Consider the following 16,071-nt stretch of genomic DNA (forward strand, 5'->3'; position numbering starts at 1 on the left):
GCCCAGTCAAACGGAAAGACAACAAAAACACAGCTTGTGTCTGGACAATGTCGGTGAGCACGAGGAACACAGACCTCATGGCAACAGCACAGAGTGGATGAACTTGCCAATGATGAGACATGCATTTTGAAATGGTTTTATTTCAGAACAAATGGGAAATAGTAAGAATAAGATATGAAGAAACAGATGTTAACAGAAGAGAAATAACTAAAAAAAAATAAGGGAAAAAAAAATGAAATCAGAAATAAAAGTCACTTCAGTAAAGTGTACACATGTAGGCTGATCGTGTTGTATCTGTCCCGTCATCTACAGATATGAATACGGCATGTTGGAATTACAGCCAGATGGTCCGGTCAGTTATGAAGCCTGTGTCATTAGCTAACAAGCACAGTCATACGGTCACAGGTCCCCTGACAAATCCAGACTCAGACACACAGTTTGAACTTTTCTAGCTGTGCTTATTCTCGTCCTCATCACTGTCAAAGCTGTCCCACCCAGGGACAGGTACTCTTTTCTGAAACACGACAGGAGAGAGACAGGAGGTCAGAGTCAGAGTCACCCCTACACACACACACACACACACACACACCACCCCAACGCTCACACACATACACACACACACACACACACACACACACACACACACACACACACACACACACCACCCCTACGCTCACACACACATACACACACACACCACCCCAACGCTCACACACACACACACACACACACACACACACACACACACACACACACACACATCACCCCTACGCTCACACACACATACACACACACACCACCCCAACGCTCACACACACACACACACACACACACACACACACACACACACACACACACACACACACACACACACACACACACCACCCCTACGCTCAAACACACACCACCCCTACGCTCACACACACATACACTTACACACACACACACATACACCACCCCTACGCTCACACACACACACTCGCACACACCACCAATACACTCACACTCGCACACACACACACCACCCCTACGCTCACACACACACACACACACACACACACACACACACACACACACACACACACACACACACACACTCGCACACACTCGCGCACACACACGCACACACACGCACACACACACACACACTCGCACACACCACCAATACACTCACACGCACCACCCCTACGCTCAAACACACACTCGCACACACCACCCCTACACACACACACACACACACACACCACCCCTACACTCACACACACCACCCTTACGCTCACACACACCACCCTTATGCTCACACACACCACCCTTACGCTCACACACACACACACACACACCCCCTACGCTCACACACACACATACTCCACCCCTACGCTCACACACACACACACACACACACACACACACACACACACACACAGACCACCACTACACTTACACACACACACACCACCACTATGCTCACACACACCCCACCTCTACGCTCACACACACACACCACCTCTACGCTCACACACACACACACACACACCACCACGCGCTCACACACACACAGACCACCACTACGCTCTCTCACACACACACACACACACACACACACACACACACACACACACACACACACACACACACACACACACACACACACAAACACACCACCACTATGCTCTCTCACACACACACACACACACACACACACACACACACACACACAGACCACCACTACGCTTACACACACACACACAAACACACCACCACTACGCTCACACACACACACACACACAAACACACAGACCACCACTACGCTTACACACACACATACACAACACACCACCGTTATGCTTACACACACACACACACACACACACACACAAAACACACCACCATTACACACACACAAACACACCACCACAACGCTCACACACACACACAAACACACCACCACTACGCTCACACACACACACACACACACACAAACACACCACCACTACGCTCACACACACACACACACACACACACACACACACACACACAGAGACCACCACTACGCTTACACACACAACACACCACCATTACGCTTACACACACCACCTCTACACCTCAACATATTGATTACAATAAAGAAGAACTGAGCTCAGTGTAACCTGTCCCAGTGTAACCAGCCTGGTTTCAGTCTGGTCTATGAATAATGTCAAGCATTATGGTGTCTTCAAAATCACTGTATGACACAATATAGCCCTTCAAAATCAATTTTGACTTTATTATAATTAAAAAAAATTTGGAGACAGCAAACCATAAATTGAGATGCATATACATCTAGGTATGTGCAATTGATTAAGACACAATAACCAATTATTCTGTTCAGACTTTGAAGACACCCTGTGATAGAGACGGGCGATTAATCTGGGGTCAATCTGGGGTTAGAATGGAACACGTCACCTGTAGCATCTGACTGCCGACTCCCTCGATCTCCTTATAAGGTCTGATGACGCCGTCCTCATGAATGAAGCGTGGAGGTCTCAAGCTCTCCACATCCTGAGTGGTTTCCGCCGCTCTGAAGGAATTAAGCCCAATATGCTCACTTATAATATCTCACGAGATAGTCTTTATATCACCTGTGTATAAAGAGTCACCTGTACACACACACCCTCACACACCCCCACAGTCACACACCCTCACACACCCCCCACAGTCACACACCCTCACACACCCCCCAGTCACACACCCTCACAACACACACTCCACAGTCACACACCCTCACACACCCCCCACAGTCACACACCCTCACACACCCCCCACAGTCACACACCCTCACACACCCCCCACAGTCACACACCCTCACACACCCCCACAGTCACACACCCTCACACACCCCCCACAGTCACACACCCTCACACACACCCACCCCCACAGTCACACACCCTCACACCCCCCACAGTCACACACCCTCACACACACCCCCCCACAGTCACACACCCTCACACACACCCCCCACAGTCACACACCCTCACACACACACCCCCCACAGTCACACACCCTCACACACACCCCCCACAGTCACACACCCTCACACACACCCCACAGTCACACACCCTCACACACCCCCCCCCCCACAGTCACACACCCTCACACACCCCCCCCCACAGTCACACACCCTCACACACCCCCCACAGTCACACACCCTCACACACCCCCCACAGTCACACACCCTCACACACACCCCCCACAGTCACACACCCTCACACACACCCCCCACAGTCACACACCCTCACACACACCCCACAGTCACACACCCTCACACACACCCCACAGTCACACACCCTCACACCCCCCCCCCCCCCCCCCACAGTCACACACCCTCACACACCCCCCACAGTCACACACCCTCACACACACCCCCCACAGTCACACACCCTCACACCCCCCACAGTCACACACCCTCACACACCCCCCACAGTCACACACCCTCACACACCCCCCACAGTCACACACCCTCACACACCCCCCACAGTCACACACCCTCACACACACCCTCACACCTCTTGATGCCCTGGAAGGTACTGCTAGCCATGTCAATGATGCCCCCTGTTGGTCGTGCAACAGCTCCTACGATGCCTTTTCCAACACCCTTAAAGAAGCCTGCTGCTCCCTCCTTCTGGGCACCTACACACACACACACACACACACACACAAAACACACACAAAACACACACACAACACGACATTGTCATAGTACAGATCAATTAGCAAGCAAAAACTATTCTTGGAATTAAATCGGTTTTGTTCTCCCAATCAGATTACCTTTGATGGGCTTCGTAACAATCCCGGTGATGCCGCTCACAAAGCCCTGTATCGGGACGGGATCAGTTAATGTCAGTCTTCAGTAACGAACACCTCACACTAGCTAATCTCACACAGAGTTATAACGTTACGCAGTTATACAGGCCCGTGTGTCGTGACTACAGTACTGTACACAGGAGGACGCTAACAGCTAACAAACAGAACTGGTTGTGTGGGGCCTGTAGCTGAGGTACACAGGAGGACGCTAATAGCTAACAAACAGAACTGGTTGTGTGGGGCCTGTAGCTGAGGTACACAGGAGGACGCTAACAGCTAACAAACAGAACTGGTTGTGTGGGGCCTGTAGCTGAGGTACACAGGAGGACGCTAACAGCTAACAAACAGAACTGGTTGTGTGGGGCCTGTAGCTGAGGTACACAGGAGGACGCTAACAGCTAACAAACAGAACTGGTTGTGTGGGACCTGTAGCTGAGGTACACAGGAGGACGCTAACAGCTAACAAACAGAACTGGTTGTGTGGGGCCTGTAGCTGAGGTACACAGGAGGACGCTAACAGCTAACAAACAGAACTGGTTGTGTGGGGCCTGTAGCTGAGGTACACAGGAGGACGCTAACAGCTAACAAACAGAACTGGTTGTGTGGGGCCTGTAGCTGAGGTACACAGGAGGACGCTAACAGCTAACAAACAGAACTGGTTGTGTGGGGCCTGTAGCTGAGGGAGGTGTCGGGCGTCACCCACAGAGACGAGTCCTTTCCCGCCGCGCGTCAGACCCTCTCGGAGGCCGCTGGGCTGCTTGTTCATAGCCTCCCTCCTCTTCTGCTGGTACTCCTCGTCCATGGTGATGGCCGCCACGCCCTTGGCCATGGCCCCCGTGATGCGAGACGCCGCCCCGGCCAGACCACCTGAGGGCGGAGCGCGGCGAGACGGACATACCAGCGCGTGAAGGCTCCGTGTGTGTGTGTGTGTCTGGGATTGTGTGTGTGTGTATTTGTGTGTGTAAGTGAGCGAAGAACACTGCCTCCTACCGACTGCACCTCCAACCAGAGCCTTGACCCCGAGGGCCATCCCCTCCATGAACTCCTCAGGTCCCTGGATGGCTCCCTGAGGAACCGAGACAGCATGAGACGTTTAGCAACACCGCACTGCGCTCCTTCTCCATGGGGCCTCCACGCACACCTGCCGGGGGCCTCACCTGGTAGGGCTCGTAGAAGAAGGCCTCCACTCCCTCAGACAGCCCGCGAATGAGGCCGAACGGGTTGCCAAGAACGTCTAAACCCAGCACCAGCACGTACATCTGCTTGATGGCCTGGAGCACACACACACGACAGACGAGACCATGAGTGCCGATGATCGTTGCTAATCCACACGGACCAGGGACACCAGTGGACGGAGGGAGGCGGTGTGGCGTAAGGGTCACCTGTTTGGAGTAATGGCGGATAACCTCCCACTGCAGCTGCTGGGTGGTGCGGAACTGGAAGGTCAATTCAAAGAAGGCCAGCCTGGAGACACACGCAGTCCAGGGTCAAACCACGACGGAAACAAACCAGTCTGATTCATGTGTCGTGTTTCTTCTCAACCGGTTTTGAGATTTGGCTTTCCAGTAGAGGGAAACAGCGGCATGACTACGGGTAACCCCTAAGGTCAGACTGAGGTCACCACTGAGGTCAGACTGAGGTCACCCCTGAGGTCAGACTGGACCAGATGTGAAACACAGCTGAATCTAGCACTTCAAATCTACACTGTGGTTAAGTGGTAGGAAAAAACAGGAAGTCACAAATATAGCTGGCTCTGCTGTGGGAGAAGGCCTGATACAACCACCCTTAACCCTTAAACCTGAAATGTTTTACAAAATGTAACTAATGTATTAATATGTTATTATATTAATATATTAATTAATGTAATTAGTTTTCTTTACATTTTCCTCCAAAATTCCCTTTTATTACTGATGGCACACTCACAGCTCAAAGCCAAAACGTTAATACTGTGAAAGTTGAGCTTTGACTGTAAATTCATGTTTGTTTCGTTTCAGATCATTTCAAGATCTAACAGGTAACGTGAGGCAGGGACGACGTGCAGGAACGTGGCAGCGGTCGGCGGACGCTTCATCCGAGACACCTGCGATGTCAGCGCTGGTCCCGACACGCCTGTGGCTGGGATCAGCCAATAACGGTGAAGTGTGGAGCGTGTGGACGGAGCGTGCGTACTTGAAGACGACGTCCTGCACGTCGGTGAGCGTGGCTCCGATGCTCTTCAGCAGCAGATTGAGTGACTGGACGGGAATCATCTCCGTGTCCCTCTTCATCTTGTTACCGTCCTCTCCCCCCGAACTCAGCGAGAAACTCAGGTGCAACTGGGAATGCCAAGCACACCGAAGTCATCACCACACACACACACACATTGAAGTTATCACCACACACAGGTAAATGTAGGTGGAGATGGTACTGTGAGCGTACTGGTGTAGAGTCTAATGCTCCTGGGCTGATGAACGCTGGGTGACCAACCTTAATGGGAGAGATGTGGAAATACTCGTAGAGGCTGATTGGGGAATTGTCAGTGGCCGACACGTGGTTCAGTCCCGTCTTCAGGTACTCTATATCCTTACCAAACAGCTCCACCTAAACCACACACACACACACGCGCACACATACACACACGTTCTGTAAGTGCATAGAACGAATGCAGGCCAAGATGCGTGTCGTTCCTACAGTACGTGGTGTTAGTACCTCCTGCTCTGAGGTGATGGTGCCGGCATTTTCGGCAGTGAACAGCTCCAGAATGGCATAAAGGAAGCCAAGGTCCAAACGCAGGTCCATTTCCTGAATCAGCACCTTAAAATACCTGTGCAGACAACACCATTGGCTGTAACATAAATGTACGGACAACGCCATTGGCTGTGACATGCATGTACGGACAACGCCATTGGCTGTGACATATGACTGTGTATCATTATGACACTTTGCTGACATACCAAAACTACACTGCATTACAATGCTACTGGAAGAAAGAGACAGAGAGAGAAGAGAGAGAGACAGAGGACAGAAGAGAGAGAGACGGAGGAGAGAAGAGAGACAGATGGAAAAGAGAAAGACAGACAGAGGAGAGAAGAGAGACAGACGGTGGAGAGAAGAGACAGTTGGAGGAGAAAAGAGAGACAGACGGAAGAGAGAAGAGAGACAGACGGAAGAGAGACAGACAGAGGAGAGAAGAGAGACAGACGGAGCAGAGAAGAGAGACAGACGGAGGAGAGAAGAGAGAAAGACGGAGGAGAGAAGAAACAGTTGGAGGAGAAAAGAGAGACAAACGGAAGAGAGATGAGAGACAGACGGAGGAGAGAAGAGACAGTTGGAGGAGAAAAGAGACAGACGGAGGAGAGAAGAGACAGTTGGAGGAGAGGAGAGACATTTGGAGGAGAGAAGAGAGACATTTGGAGGAGAGAAGACAAACACACACTTGATGCGTAGGATGTCCGAGTGTCCTGCAGCTCTTGTGATGATGCTGACATCAGTGAAGGGTTTCGCCTCTTTAAACAAGAAGAACAGAACCATCACCACTTTATTTCCCATATTCAGTATTGGAGACACAGGTGGGTCGTTCTTTAATACACAGGAATCCCTCGACCGCCGTGTAAATGTGAAGAGTCCGAGTGAAAGACTCTGAAGGGCTTCGTTTCCTCACCCGAGTCCATCCTGACAGATTTGGGAGGCTTGATTGGGTAGAACACAAAGGGGAAGATGGCACCGGGTAACTGGTTCTGGAACTGAGGACACGAGAGAAGAAGTTTAGCTGGTGAACGGCAGCCATGATGAGGCTACCGGGAGTGTCCGCATCACGGGGGTGGATGTGGGCGGAGCCAAGCTGGCAGGTGTCCACACACCTGGACCCTGTTGATCTGCACACGGTAGGCCTTCTGCCGGGCGGAGACGCTGTACTCCACCTTCAGCGCAGGAAGGAAGTTCCTCCGTAGAGGTGCGTCGTAGGGCTGCATCAGGCGCATGTCGGTACCGTTGGGGGTCCAACACACCTGAGCCAGAAACCAGACACGGCCAAAAAGAGTCAGAGGTGCCAACAAGCGAAAACTTTACATGCTGACCTGCTCTTATGGACGAAACATGGCTGGTCATCTCAACACGATTTCGAACACAGAATCTGATCATTATTCGCCCACTCTTTGTGATCAACATCGTGGTGAACTCTGACCTGGAAGCCATTGTCGAGGTCTGCGATGCTGTAGTCCACTGGGCCGCTCTCTATATACTCCAGGAAGTGGTGCTCCAACATTTCGGCGTCTTTTCCGCTCAAAACCTTCCAGCGGCGTTTCTTCTTCGGCTTGGTCTCCCACACCACATCGGAGCTGCGTGCGCGCACACACAAACACACACACACACAAACACACACACACACACACACAGGCTCAGTTACCCCCCGGCACCTGGCGATGCGTGTGTAGGGGTGCTGTAATCTAGAGCAGGTGTGGAGTGCCACCTGGTGACGCCGACGTAGGCCACCTCCTGGCCCGTGCTGTTGTTGACCAGAGACACGCCCACGTCCTGCAGCGACAGGCTGATCTCCTGCTCCGCCAACTCCACCCTCTCGCTCTCGCACAGCCGCTTGTACACGCGCCGCTCCGTGGTGAACAGCGCCACCCGCTGGAGGCCCTCGTAAAACGAGAGGACAAACAGCTTGCCCTCATCGTTCATGTCCGTCAGCAGGTCCTGCGTCACAAGGAGGCCATGGTGGTTCGCTCGTTAGAATCGTTCACTGGTTAGTTCGTTAGGCTTGTTCATTGGTTCGCTCGATAGGCTCGTTCATTGGTTCGCTCGATAGGCTCGTTCATTGGTTCGCTCGATAGGCTCGTTCATTGGTTCGCTCGTTAGGCTCGTTCATTGGTTCGCTCGTTAGGCTCGTTCATTGGTTCGCTCGATAGGCTCGTTCATTGGTTCGCTCGATAGGCTCGTTCATTGGTTCGCTCGTTAGGCTCGTTCATTGGTTCGCTCGTTAGGCTCGTTCATTGGTTCACTCGTTAGGCTCGTTCATTGGTTCACTCGTTAGGCTCGTTCATTGGTTTGCTCATTAAGATTCTTTAATTTGTTCGCTCATTAGGCTCGTTCATTGGTTCGCTCGTTCATTGGTTCGCTCGTTAGCTCTTTACATTGCTCTTATTTTCATTCTATGGAAACTAACGTCTAACTAAACACTGTTAAAAAAAACTAAACATTTTCAGTGTTGCCTTACATACAAAATCATAAGCACAAACAGTACACAAATACATGTGCATGTGTTTACGTAAGCAAACAGTACACAAAATACCTCAACTGAAACAAGTGTAACTGAAACTGGAACAAGTCTAAAGGCTGAAACTGCTCTGGTTTAAGCAAAAGTCCATGTTCAGAACGGAGGTGAAGTGAAATGCTACTGGCTGAGCATTAGCCCCGCCCTCAGGACGCCCACCTCCTCGTTCTTCAGTTGGCCGTTGTAGCTGCCACAGCTCCAGCGCAGCACACGGGACCCGGCTGGCTCCGCCCACGTGTAGTACACCGCCCGCCCCGGGCCCAGCTCGTCTTTCTCCAGCTTCTCGGAGCTGCCGGAGGGGGGGTACGAGAACAACTTCAGTTCTGCATGCCGTCAAACTCACGCACACAAACCACCGAGCGAGACTGGAGAAATGTGATCAACTCCACCGTGCCTCTCTACCAGGAAGGAATTCATGCAGAACCAAGCTTTTGAATTTTTCGCCTTCTGAACACAAAAAGTAGCAGAGAGGAACATGCCGCCCCCGCTAGCATGGCCGCGCTGACTGAGCGTTAGCGCTAACCGGGCAGCCCTGGCTCGGACGGTGAAGCGTGCAGTACAGGAGAAACACACTGCGGTCGCAATGCAGCCCCTGGGGGAAAAAAGGATGAGCACAGAAACCCCGTACATCCAGGCTCCCGCAGACAGAGCACCATGAAGCCAAGCTCACAAACCAGTCCTAGAAAAGCACGACTATAATCAGTGAAAAAAGTGATCAGCCAAACTGGAATAAACTGAAAGGAAAGAAACCCTGAAAATAAAAACCTGAAATGTTCTGGACCATTGCGCATTGAGGGCAGCGTCTCTGTGTGTGTGTGTGTGTGTACCAGAGGGACATTCTCTCCTCCCCCCCTGGAAAGGTCAGATCCAGTAAGTCGTCGGAAACCCAAGTAGAGCTGCTCTGCTCCTTACTAAACAGATACAAGAATGAACATCATTGTGAACAACGTCAGTGTGAACAGGGTCAGTGTGAACAGGGTCAGTGTGAACAACATTGGTGTGAACAGAGTCATTGTGAACAGCGTCAATGTCAATATGAACTACCAACAAACAATAACAAACAAACAAAAGCAAGACAGAAGAAAATGGCTGTAATGTGTATTAATAATGTCAGTGGTATGATAGTCATCCATGTTCACCAAGACAACCCTTCACAGCTCTGAAACAGAACTGAACATGATACCCTTCTAAACAAAATTACACATAATACCACAGCACATAACCACAAAATAGAGAAACAAAAAAACGCAAATAAATTTAATGTACGAACATGAATATAAATAACACGGAATGAGATTTCTTGAAATGCAGGCACTATTCTTCTGTGAGGCCCATGCTAAAATCTCAAATTGAATTCCATTCCTTATGCTAAACTCAGCAATACCAAATTAACCTCTGGAGGAACTGCAGGGTCTGGTCTTTGGTGTGACTGTACTAACCTCTGGTGGAACTCCAGGGTCTGGTCTTTGGTGTGACTATACTAACCTCTGGTGGAACTGCAGGGTCTGGTCTTTGGTGTGACTGTACTAACCTCTTGTGGAACTGTGGGTTTTGTCTTTGGTGTGACTGTACCAGCCTCTTGTGGAACTGTGGGTTTTGTCTTTGGTGTGACTATACTAACCTCTGGTGGAACTGCAGGGTCTGGTCTTTGGTGTGACTATACTAACCTCTGGTGGAACTCCAGGGTCTGGTCTTTGGTGTGACTGTACTAGCCTCTGGTGGAACTGTGGGTTTTGTCTTTGGTGTGACTGTACTAACCTCTGGTGGAACTCCAGGGTCTGGTCTTTGGTGTGATTGATGATAAGAAAGGGAGCCGCTCCGTCATGGTAATCGGAGAACCGGATCACGGCTGAGTGCTCCGTCAGGTTCACGTCCACGATGATGCCACCCAGCTGGGATATAAACCAAACCATAAACCAAACAAAAGAATGAGTATGTTCCACGTTCTGTGCATGTGTGTGTGTGTTTGTATGGTTAAGGGATGCTCACGGCATTGTCGAGGTGCAGGAGAAGACAGTTCTCAGGTTTGTGGAAGTTTATGGCCTGTGCGGCCGTGTGACAGCCCTCCACCTTCACCACCAGTTTCTTAGAATCTCGGCCTGGCCAGAACGGTGCGGCGGCCTGTGAAGAGGGCACAGCATCAAGATGCATCAAAATGTTCAGAACTCGGCAGAATCGGACGGGTGAGCAGGTTCAGACAGTTCCCACCTCTCCTGGCTGGGCCTCGGTCCAGTTCTCCTGACCCTCCTCACGCACACGGATCACGTGCTTGGTTCTGTTCACGAGCATGTAGAACGGCAGGAAGGTGACCAACCGCGTTAGGCTGAAACTGCTGGCGTCAATCTTCACCCCCACCTGCACGCAACCAGAACGCGTCAAGACACAAGGCCACAGGTCCTAGCTCCGCCCCTAGGCCTGAAAATAACACGACTTACCAAGTAGTCTTTGGCCCTCCCTTTGCATTTCACGTCACCGTAACTACCGACCGTGTCGATGGAAAAATCGTCCGACAGCTCGCTGTCCGAAATCATCAAGCGGACCTACGGACCAGAAGAGGGCGCTGTGATCCAAACACGTCTGACAAAAACGCCATTCAAACACTTCCGTGCTACTCTCTGCACCGGACGCCCCCAAACCTTATTGTTCTGCAGGAAGTTGCGAGGCTTGAAGGAGAAGAGGAGGGGCATGTCGTAGTTCATGGGGTGTTTGCGGTGGATGTCGTCGGCCTTGTACTGCAGCAGCCTGCCCGTCTTGTTCACCATCCAATAAGGAGAGTGCACGGCCACCACCGCTTGCCCCGCCTCCTTCTTCACGTGGACGGCGATGTCCAGCTCGGCCCTCGAGCCGTCCGCCTCCAGCTCCTCATCGGCCCGGTGCGAGCGGAAGGTGATGAAGTTGATCTCGTCGTGGTCGCTGCGCAGGTGGTAGTGGGCCTCCCAGTCCTGCTGCAGGTATCTCAGGAGCTTCAGCTCCAGGCTGGAGTGGTCCATGACGGCCGTGTGCAGCTGACACGAGCAGCCCTCCTTCAGGGTCGCCGCTTCACTGCTTCCACTCACCTGCCGATCCAAAAACGCGGAGACCGTTAGCATCGGCCCTTTTTAATTTATTTATTTATTTACTTTTTTTGAAAACTTAATGTAAACAGCTTATTTGATCATCTCATAACATCTGATTTTAGGGCAACTCGCACAGTAGACCATCAAGCTAGCATACAACGGCTACAACGTTTGCATACGCTAGCCCGATGGTCTGTCCGTGTTCTGTACCAGTAATCTGTAGGTGATTGGGTAGGGCAGAAGGTTCCGGAGCAGCACGGTGGGCCACAGGTGGAGGACGTATGGCTTATCGAAGTGCTCCTGGTTGCTGTGGGGCATCATGGCATCCAGGACAGAGACCATGTTGACCTTGAAGACGTTGCTGTCTCCGCCCCCGCAGTGGCGACATGTCCGCTCCATGCACTCGCCGGGCTTCTGACTGACCTCGTCGTAGCTGAAACCTTCCGAGCGCTCGTACTCGTTGTTGCCCTCGGTTACGGGCTGTAGACTTAGCTCCGCCCTGGAGGGAGGTGCAGGTAGTGCAGAGATCAGAGCCTCAAGCAGGTTGACCGTTTCCAGTTTACCATGACAAGATATAAATCTGGATTTGTTTTGGTTAGCAGAAATCCCACATTGTGCACTACACATGCACACAGTGGTATACTGTTCCCAGATCCTGATAAGTCCTTATATCTTATAACTCAGAAAACCACAGGAACACGCCTCTTTGTCCGAGAAAGAGGTATCAGCCGCTATGGGTCTGTAGGACTGACCTGTAGGAGCCCAGAGGAACACAGAACTCCTCCGTGGGCAGAGAGATGCCCAGGCAAGTCGATCCCTCAAACACCCGGAATGGCACCGAAAAGTGATTAATGATCTGGAAATCAGCAGATCCGAGAGACACAAAGATCAGATAATGAAGATTCAGCTGGTGGAGTGTTTACGAACGTCTTAGCCAGACGAGCTTCATGGAGGGCGTTTGCATCTGCATGTCCGATGCTACTATAAACAGTAAGTGTGTGTGTGTGTGTGTATCGAGGCATTACATGCAGAGACAAACATGTGTTCGGAGGTGGGAGAGAGGACCTGGAAAGGCGAGCGGATCTTGACGAACTTGCTGCCCTCGTTGGAGTAGATCTGGCAGATGAAGAAGCGTGTGACGCCAGAATCGCGGTGCATGACGCTGTACATGCCCCGGCCCACTTTGATCAGCGGGATCAGCTCGGCCGTCGTGTGGCCCACTGGAGCTGCGACCAGACAGACAGACAGACAGACAGACAGACAGCCAGACAGCACTCAGACGCCGCCTCGTTATCAAGTGTTCCTGCCCAGTGTCTCCCACCCCATCAGCGGTGACCTGTAGGCGTTTTTGTTCCGCCCCAATTAGGGTGTATTCTACGCCAGATATGTAGGGTTCATTACTGGTTATTGGCCCTATTCTGACACTACTGTGGACTAATGGGTAAATGCTGTAGGTTAATGGTGTGTTTTGGCTACGTTTACTGTGGCCTGAAATTGAGTGTCAGGATCTGGGCTTCTGGGCTGGTGTGTGTCGTGAGAATACGCGGGCTCACTCGGCTGGATGTAGTTTTCTCCACTGAGGCTGGTCATCGCGGCGAACTGGTTGGCGTCGGCGGCCGTGAGCGTGTAGTCCATGTTCAAGCTCTCGCCGTCCTGGAGCTCCACCACGCGGCCCACGGACGTCCTGCCGATGGGCCTGAACACCTCGCTGTGCAGCACGGCCACTGGCAGACCCAGCCGGTTCTTCACCACGATCGGAGCCTGGTCACGCTGGAAGCACTCCGCTGTCTGCTTGGCGGCCTCAGCAAATGCCTGGGGGTGAAGACGTCAACCAATCAGATGGTTCTGTTGACAACCAATCAGGAGGCTCGGCTTCCAACCAATCAGAAGGCTCCACTGCCAATCAATCAGAAGGCTTCAACATCAAGCAAAAAGAAGGCTGCCTAGCCTGATAGGAATACTTTGTCAAAAATGGCAACATTTTTAACAAGCTTGGAGTTATTCTGTCAATATTAGTGACTGCTCAGAGAAGGTTATTAAAGATTAAACGGAGGGTTGGGGTAACTGTTGCAACTCTCTCACCGCTCCGAGGTTTCCGAGCATGCTCAAACCGCATTTCGACAGGGTGATGTTGAGCTGGTCTTTGCTGTTAATGCTAATGACCGTTTTGTAATCTGGCACAATGTAATCCACCTCGTCTGATGTACCCAAATCCTTCACCGTTTTTTTCTTCATCTGTGACAAAAGAAAACACAAAAACAAGAGTGTATTTGGAGTATTTCCCTGTGTCAATGTCATCTCCTGAGTGAGGAGAACGTTCTCATATATTCAGGAATAAGGCCAAGACCTTCAAATCCAGGGTCCAGGGTCTGAATCCATCCTTGGCCTCGTTTTCAAGCGGCTCCAACAGCGGCTCCCAAACTCCCATCATCTCATTATAATAATTGACCTGCAACAGATCCACAACAGACTCAAAACTCCACATCCCCAGAGAAACGAACCAGCATGAACGAGTGGGGCCTAATTAATTAATTAGGAGAGGAGCCGGATTCATTAATCCAATGAACCTCAGCTTCATGGATCAGATGTTAAAAATTGCATCTAAAATTCCAAAACATTCCAACACGTAGTGCTTTATTAACCACCCCACTCCCACTGCCATCCCTACAGGGTGTGGTAAAATTGCCCGCCTGCTGGTCATAACCAAAACCTGGACTAGACTTTTAGTCATAACCAAAACCTGGACTGGACCTTTAGTCATTACCAAAGCCTGGACTGGACCGTTAGTCATATCCAAAGCCTTGACTGGACCGTTAGTCATATCCAAAGCCTGGACTGGACTGCTGTCAGTCATAACCAAAGCCTGGACTGGACTACTGTCCATAACCAAAGCCTGGACTGGACTACTGTCCATAACCAAAGCCTGACTGGACTGTTAGTCATAACCAAAGCCTGGACTGGACTGCTGGTCATAACCAAAGCCTGGACTGGACTGCTGGTCATAACCAAAGCCTGGACTGGACTGTTAGTCATAACCAAAGCCTGGACTGGACTGCTAGTCATAACCAAAGTCTGGACTGGACTGGACTGTTAGTCATAACCAAAGCCTGGACTGGACTACTGGTCATAACCAAAACCTGGACTGGACTATTAGTCATAACCAAAGCCTGGACTGGACTGTTAGTCATAACCAAAGCCTGGACTGGACTGCTAGTCATAACCAAAGCCTGGACTGGACTGCTGGTCATAACCAAAGCCTGGACTGGACTGCTGGTCATAACCAAAGCCTGGACTGGACTGCTGGCACACGCACCTCCATGTCGAGATGGCAGCGCAGGTTGATGAGGGTGCTCCAGTTCTTCACGTTGCCGTGGAAGCAGGACTTGGCCAGCAGCATGGGCACGGTGCGGTGACCCACACCCGCCTCCAGGGTCACGCAGATGGAGGTGATGCGCAGCTGCAGAGACTCGCCCTGGGGAATCAAGGGCACCACCGTGGTGGCATCTTCCTCCCCGTCCTCCTCCAGGAACCAGAGCCTGAGGTCACGCCAGTCGCGCCGCTCCCAGAGGTCGGGGGGCACGGGGCTCTCCAGTTCCTCGGGTGTCTCGGCGGCGGGGGTCAGCGCCGACTGGATGGTGATCACCGTGTTTATAATGATGGGCGACACCTTTGAGGAAGAACGCCGAGGAGACTCGAGCTGTAGATTTCTGTTCCACGCTTTTTCAAAATGTAATCATCTTAAACTTTAATCCTAATAAACTGATAAAGAGTGCTGTTTGCTTTTTTCTGGCAAACGCAGCAGCCGTACCTTGAGGGTGAGGGAGTTGATGGTGAGCTCTATGGCCTGGGGCTGTCCGGCCAGCTGCCTGCTGGTAAAGAACACCTGGCACGGCTGCAGCACGGTGGTGACGTCACTGTGCC

At 51.5% G+C, this 16,071-nt stretch overlaps 1 protein-coding gene across 5 annotated transcripts in view; it reads right to left on the reverse strand.

Annotated features, from left to right (window-relative positions):
* Positions 1-16,071, reverse strand: part of vps13a (vacuolar protein sorting 13 homolog A) — a 38,624-nt gene that overhangs the window by 2,577 nt on the left and 19,976 nt on the right. For 2 of the 5 annotated variants that reach the window (XM_076990376.1, XM_076990375.1), the window contains exons 39-68: positions 15,959-16,071; positions 15,464-15,817; positions 14,498-14,599; positions 14,233-14,385; positions 13,704-13,962; positions 13,216-13,376; positions 12,903-13,006; positions 12,361-12,649; positions 11,731-12,150; positions 11,530-11,634; positions 11,303-11,449; positions 11,084-11,215; positions 10,853-10,986; positions 9,922-10,005; positions 9,254-9,383; positions 8,288-8,517; positions 8,003-8,156; positions 7,680-7,826; positions 7,481-7,562; positions 7,256-7,325; positions 6,529-6,643; positions 6,307-6,420; positions 6,010-6,155; positions 5,223-5,304; positions 4,998-5,111; positions 4,831-4,906; positions 4,544-4,707; positions 3,805-3,850; positions 3,543-3,666; positions 2,443-2,557 (exon numbers count right to left, since the gene is read on the reverse strand). The exon at positions 15,959-16,071 is cut by the window's right edge and continues 219 nt beyond it. In XM_076990376.1, the coding sequence (XP_076846491.1) occupies positions 2,443-2,557; positions 3,543-3,666; positions 3,805-3,850; positions 4,544-4,707; positions 4,831-4,906; positions 4,998-5,111; positions 5,223-5,304; positions 6,010-6,155; positions 6,307-6,420; positions 6,529-6,643; positions 7,256-7,325; positions 7,481-7,562; positions 7,680-7,826; positions 8,003-8,156; positions 8,288-8,517; positions 9,254-9,383; positions 9,922-10,005; positions 10,853-10,986; positions 11,084-11,215; positions 11,303-11,449; positions 11,530-11,634; positions 11,731-12,150; positions 12,361-12,649; positions 12,903-13,006; positions 13,216-13,376; positions 13,704-13,962; positions 14,233-14,385; positions 14,498-14,599; positions 15,464-15,817; positions 15,959-16,071 (4,466 nt within the window). Of the gene's footprint in view, positions 1-120; positions 515-2,442; positions 2,558-3,542; positions 3,667-3,804; positions 3,851-4,543; positions 4,708-4,830; positions 4,907-4,997; positions 5,112-5,222; positions 5,305-6,009; positions 6,156-6,306; positions 6,421-6,528; positions 6,644-7,255; positions 7,326-7,480; positions 7,563-7,679; positions 7,827-8,002; positions 8,157-8,287; positions 8,518-9,253; positions 9,384-9,921; positions 10,006-10,852; positions 10,987-11,083; positions 11,216-11,302; positions 11,450-11,529; positions 11,635-11,730; positions 12,151-12,360; positions 12,650-12,902; positions 13,007-13,215; positions 13,377-13,703; positions 13,963-14,232; positions 14,386-14,497; positions 14,600-15,463; positions 15,818-15,958 lie in introns of those variants that run through there. The other 3 variants (XM_076990378.1, XM_076990377.1, XM_076990379.1) reach the window with 2 other exon arrangements.

This window comes from Brachyhypopomus gauderio, unplaced genomic scaffold (assembly GCF_052324685.1).
Source record: "Brachyhypopomus gauderio isolate BG-103 unplaced genomic scaffold, BGAUD_0.2 sc74, whole genome shotgun sequence".
NCBI lineage: Eukaryota > Metazoa > Chordata > Actinopteri > Gymnotiformes > Hypopomidae > Brachyhypopomus > Brachyhypopomus gauderio.